Raw genomic sequence first — 6,163 nt, forward strand, 5'->3', positions numbered from 1 at the left:
GGCACACTCCGGGACAAATGCGACTCGAGGCGGGCAGCCACCACTCTCTCCAGCAGCTTGCCCGCCTCGTCCAAAAGGCACACCGGCCGGAAGGCGGATGGCGAGTCTGGAGAGCGCCCCAGCTTCGGCAGCAGGACCATCCGCCCCTCCTTCCACTAAGCGGGGAATCCACCTCGAGACAGGCACCCGTCGAACAGACGCATTAGTCTCGGGGCCAAGACCCCGGCGACGTCCTTCCTCAGGCGGGCCGGGACTCCATCGAGACCCGGAAGCTTTCCGCACTCCGATCCTCCCGACGGCCCCGTCCAGTTCTTCCTCGGTGACCCTCGATTCCGGGCTCCAGCTTCCCGCGGTGACACGTGGTTCTTCTTCTGGCGGTTGAGGCTCCTGCTCCTCCTCTTCGGTAGAGCTGCCATCTCCCTCGTTCGCTGCTCCCGGGGACAGGGTGCCGACGACCTCCTCCAGGAACCGAGGGTTCATGCTCTCCGTTAAGGGAGGCGCACATGGACGGAGTTTGTTCAATACCATCTTGTAAGGGCGCCCTCAGGGATCAGTGTCGAGGCTGGCCAGAAGCTCGTCCCAGGCCCGCCTCTTCGCCTCCTTGATGGCTCGTTGCAGGGGCCTCTGCGTTTTGCGGTGGGCCTCGTACAGAGGAGCCACCGTGGCTTCGTCCACCCGCCACATACGGCGGAATCTGGTGTACTGGCGCCGAGCGTGGATGCACGCCTCGCGGAGACGAGCGATCTCCTCGGACCACCAGTACACAGCGCCGGCGCGGCGCGGGGCTCCATACTGTGGCATACACGAATCGCAGATCGCGTGCATGTCGCGCCTCAGTCGGGTCGCTCCCGCTTCTGCGTCCTCGTCGGTCGGGCTATAGCGACGGCTATAGCGGCCGCCGCCATGAAGTCCCCGTCGTAGCGGATCACCGCCCACCTCGGAAATCTTCTCCTTCCCGGCGGGCCGATGGGCCCGCGCGCACTCAACGAAAGGTCGCCCATCCCGCCGGCAACCGCCACCTCCATCAAGATGTAGAGGTGGTCCGAGAGGGTCTTCTCCGGGGAGTCCTCCCAACCGGAAACACGGCGGGATGCGGCAGGGTTTGCCCATGTGAGGTCCACTATGGACTCGCCCCGCCACGCCACGCGCGTGCTGGACGACCCCCGGTTCATAAGCCGACCAGTCCTATACGTCGCGCCCCCTTTGCCCCACGCCGTTGAATGGGCGTTAAAGTCCCTGAGGACCAGTGACGGGCAGGCGCCCAAACGCCTTGCGCTAGCTGCGAGCCCGTCCAGGAAGGGGGCGTATTCTGTCCGGCTGATGTTGGGCGACACGTAGACGGCCACCACGGCCAGGTCGGCCAATTTCACTGTCTTCGGTCCTAGCACTCCTGTCGCAGCTCCAATAGCGTACTCAGCGTCATTTTTCGATGCAAAATTGTAAGAATCACATAACTCAGCTAGACTTTTTAATATCTCTATTAATTGCGGACTTCTCGCTTTATCAGTTACCTGTAATAAAAGGGAACGTTGAATTCTACAACATTGACAAAAGGGTAAGAAACAGAAAATCGATATTACCTGAAACAGTAGGGCTAGTAAATGAAGAATATGTTACCAAGCTTCCAAATATTGATAACCTAATGCTTGATGGATCATAAAAGTTATCTGATTGATAGTGTCCTTATATCTAAAAGTATTATATAAATGATGAAATATAAATTATAGATACGAAGAATAATAATTAAATCTAATCTTACGTTTTCATTGATTCTTCGGTTTCACATATTTTACCGACACAATCTTGTAATAAAATTTTTATCGTGTGGTAAGAATCAGATATAACTTCCGATTTGTCCGAAAGCCACAATTGCATGCATCTGTCTAAAATTCTTGGTAAAAGAACTGCGCATAAATTTAATGAATTGCTATAAAGGAAAAATACATTCAGCAATTACTATCTCTTCAATAAAATTGGATATAAGGAGTTTAAATATAAAAGTTTGTTTACTGCGCTAAATTTAAATACGCTTCTTGCATTACAGTTAGCCACGCTAAGGTTGGTTGTGTATCAGTTGCGGGAGGTTGATAATCATATAAGGCAGTAATGATTTGCCCATTTCTTTGTACTGGTAGAATAGCTTCTGATGGTCGAGGGACGAACAAACCATGAAAGGTTTGTAGACAACATGAAGTTACTAACACATTTTTCATAGTCATAAGCTTCAATAAAGATTCACTGATAGTCTGTAAAACAAAAGTTCATAATTATATAATATAAATATATGTATTTCATTAACAAATGTTGACAAATACCGTCACATGAATCTTTGGTAAATGATGGAAAATGTCTTTTAGTAGTGTAAGGACGTGAAGAACATTTGTAGTACCATCGTACTTGGAGTCAAGTTGACCAATACAGAATTTTGCAATATATGGAGTAGAGTTCTGCCCGAGCAGCCCAGCTAAGAGGACGTGGAACAACAGTGCTTCAGTGCTTCAGAAAAAGTGCGGCAAGCGGGGAAGAGAAAGCTACGAACGGCTACGCCCATAGCTAAATGGTGGAAACCCGTGTCTTCTATTAAGAAGACTATAAGCAAACATAAAATGAAAATAACACCGATAAAAATAATCAACAAAGACGAACAATACTACATAAATAAAACAACAGACATAACAAAACCAAGTCGACCAATAAATCAAGAACAGGACTGCTGCAATAAAGAAACAACTCAACAGGATGAAAGCTGGAAGGTGGCGAGTTACAATAAAAAAAGAAAAATAACAGGAAATCTAGATTCAGAACAGCAGCGATGGTTGCAAGAATTACCATTAAGAAACTCCTTCAGCTCGCTAACGGAAGAAATAGACCCAACAAGCAAAATCACAATTAAACCAACACACATTACAAAACCACCACCAGTATTTGTTGAGGCGCAAATAATAGACCCGCTTATTGATCGACTAAACAATATAGTTGGGAAGGATAATTACACAATAAAACAAACAAAATTAGAACAAATAAAAATTCAAACAAACTCCCCAGAAAGTTATAGGAAAGTGATAAATGAACTAAAGGGACAAAATGCTATATACGACACGTACCAGCTCAAAACGGAAAGGAGCTACAAAATAGTTATAAGAGGATTACATTCAAAAATTAACATAGAAAAATTAAGTGACAAATTAACAAAAATTGGCCATAAAACAAGATCAACAAACAATATGACCAGATACGACACGAAGCAACCACTACCATTATTCCTAATTGAACTAGAACCGAGAACCAATAATAAAGAAATTTACGAAATCAAAAAAAACTTTAAACACAATAGTAACAGTGGAACCACCACGCTACAAAAAAGATATACCACAATGCATGCGGTGCCAACAATACGATCACATAAAAAACTATTGTAACAGAACCCCGGCATGTGTTAAATGTGCAAAAAACCATTTAACAACACACTGCCCATACGCAGGAAAAATAGAAGTAGTTAGATGTTACACATCTACATATTACATTCACACAGCGAAAACAGATACCACCAAACATCCTACTGAACGGCACGCACATATCACAAACAAGGCAAGTCAAATACCTAGGACTCCACCTAGATACACAACTCACATGGAAACAGCATATCAAATCAATAACAGACAAAGTACAGACAGCAAGGAGACAAATGCATTGGCTAACAAGTCGAAAATCCAAACTAAGTATAAAAAATAAATTTAAAATATATAAAACGGTCATAAAACCAGTCTGGACGTACGGAATACCACTATGGGGAACAGTAGCAATGAGCCATATAAGCAAAATAGAGACAATCCAAGCTAAAATTCTCAGAACAATAGTAAACGCCCCATGGTACGTTAGAAACGAGGATATACGGAAAGACCATGGAATACCAACGATCAATGCAATACTAAGAATCCAATACATTCATAACCTATGGAAACTAGCACAGATCATAATGTTACCTAAACCACGCAAAGACCCACACCAAACTGCACCTTACAGACCAATATCACTACTTTCTGTGTTTTCCAAAATACTAGAGAAAATAATATACGACCGCATAAAACCAATAATAGCGAAGGAAAAATTAATACCAGATCACCAATTTGGATTCAGAAACAAACACTCCACTATACAGCAAATGCACAGGCTCATTAACGAAATAATACTAGCACTAGAAAACGAACTATACTCTACATCCCTCTTTATGGACATAGAGAAAGCATTTGACAAAATAAACCATGAAAGCCCACTTCAATCAATCAGAAAACAATTCTCGGAGCAGACATACCATTTATTAAAATCTTACTTAAGCGGACGAAATTAAAAAAAAAAAACAATAACATGAAATCGCTACTTTCGACTAGATTTCGTCGACACATAACGACTTCACACAAAATTTCGATACGTTATAACGCTTTTTAGCGAGTTATTTTGAGTTGTACTTTCGGCCTTTTCGTAGCGGGGTGAAAAAAATTTAATTTCCAACCTCCAGGTCATGTTGGTCCGGCGGACGAAATTTTTTAGAAAAATAAAAAGAAATCGTCACGTTCGACCAGTCTACGTCGACACGTAACGATTTCATTCGAAATACAGATACCTCGTAACGCTTTTTAGCGAGTTATTTCGACTGGAGTCTTCGAACGTGTAAGAATATTTCAAAGTCCTTGCGGTGCAACGTCGGTGAACGATACGCTCTTACGCGTTGCTCGCTCGCTCCGCTCGCTCGAAAGAAGATAGCCCAACCCAAAACCAATCCCTTTTGCGTTCGTACTTCGATTTCATCAAAATCTTCTTTAAAACGCGCGGGATCGTTTTTGGGTTGGGCTAGATTCGTCCGAGCGAGCGCAGCGAGCGAGCAATTATCGCGATTTCCATGCTGTACGAGTGCTCGATATCTTCTTACGTATATTTTCCTCGTTCTCGTCTCTCTCACGAAGCGTACGAAAAACGCTAAAAAACGCCAACTCTCCTCTCCGTGCCCAGAAGCTCGGGCACAATTATGCCACAAGGACGCCCTTCCAAGGCCCCATCTTGGTGCCTAAGTATCTGAAGGCCTCCCCGGGGTCAACAGTTCGGATGGTGTTCTCCCCAAGTTTAATTCCTGGTTCCTGAGTGAAACAGCTGTCTCTCTTGGAGACAATTTGGAATGTTTGGCTTTTTTCCCTTGAGATTGTCATGCCGAGGCCATTCAAATACTCTTTGAGCATATCCATTTGGCATTGCGCTTCCCCCTCGTTGGCTCCGAGCAGCACCACGTCATCAGCGAAAGCCAGGACAGGAATTTTCCTGGTATCGTTTACATTAATGCCACTGGTCTTCTTTTCGATTAACTCCAGCAGCGGCTCCAAACACAAGTTAAAGAGCAACGGCGACAGGGGGTCACCCTGCTTGACTCCCCTGAAAATCGTGATCTCAACCCCCATGTTGTTTCTTGATTTTATTTTTGTATTAACACCATTATACATATTTTTGATTAATTCAATAATGGGGGCCGGCACACTCTTCCTCGCCAGGCAAGGTTCAATAGCCGAGTGGGGCACCGTATCGAAGGCTTTGGAGATATCCACAATGGTGAATATCCCCCCTTCTCTTTTTTACTGTAATCCAAGGCAGCGCTCAACAGGTCAATGCTTATTTTGTAGTCGCTCTCGGCGGTGAATCCTTTCTGCCTTGGATTTAATACAATACCCCTTTTTATTCTCCCGTCAATAATGGCGGAGAAAATACGGCCGAGAATGGGACCTATTGTTATAGGCCTCCAATTCTCGATCAGGCTGCTGGGCTTGTTTGCTTTGGGAATTAACGTTGTTCTATTTTCCTTCCATGCGGAAGGAAAATAAGAAATATAACATAACATGTTATATAACTTAGCCAAGATGGTAGGTAGGCCAGGAATAAGAAGGTGTTCTTTTTGAAAGCCATCTGGTCCTGCCGCAGCCTTCTTCCTTATTTTCTTTATTTTCTCCGCCACATCCATTTCAGCAATCGGCGGGAAGATCACACATAAGGACAGTTCGGAGGCTCCATTTCCTGGGACCGGGGCATTTGTAGGTCCTGTCTGGCCCCATAAATCCTCATAGAGCCTCCTTACTTCCGCGGCTTCAGGTGGATCCCTGGCCGGCTGGAGGGAGGCCTGATC

At 44.9% G+C, this 6,163-nt stretch overlaps 1 protein-coding gene across 1 annotated transcript; it reads right to left on the minus strand.

The window, feature by feature from the left end:
* Positions 1-1,437: 1,437 nt before the first annotated feature.
* LOC138185706 (RRP12-like protein) lies at positions 1,438-2,551 on the minus strand. The gene is made up of 6 exons (XM_069124867.1): positions 2,536-2,551; positions 2,316-2,464; positions 2,011-2,246; positions 1,760-1,927; positions 1,581-1,689; positions 1,438-1,511 (listed from the first exon to the last, which is right to left on the minus strand). The coding sequence occupies exons 1-5, from the start codon at positions 2,549-2,551 to the stop codon at positions 1,614-1,616; spliced, it is 645 nt and encodes a 214-aa protein (XP_068980968.1). The 3' UTR covers positions 1,438-1,511; positions 1,581-1,613.
* Positions 2,552-6,163: the final 3,612 nt, after the last annotated feature.

This window comes from Bombus flavifrons, chromosome 12 (genome assembly GCF_040668555.2).
Source record: "Bombus flavifrons isolate JBK064 chromosome 12, iyBomFlav1_principal, whole genome shotgun sequence".
NCBI classification, from domain to species: domain Eukaryota; kingdom Metazoa; phylum Arthropoda; class Insecta; order Hymenoptera; family Apidae; genus Bombus; species Bombus flavifrons.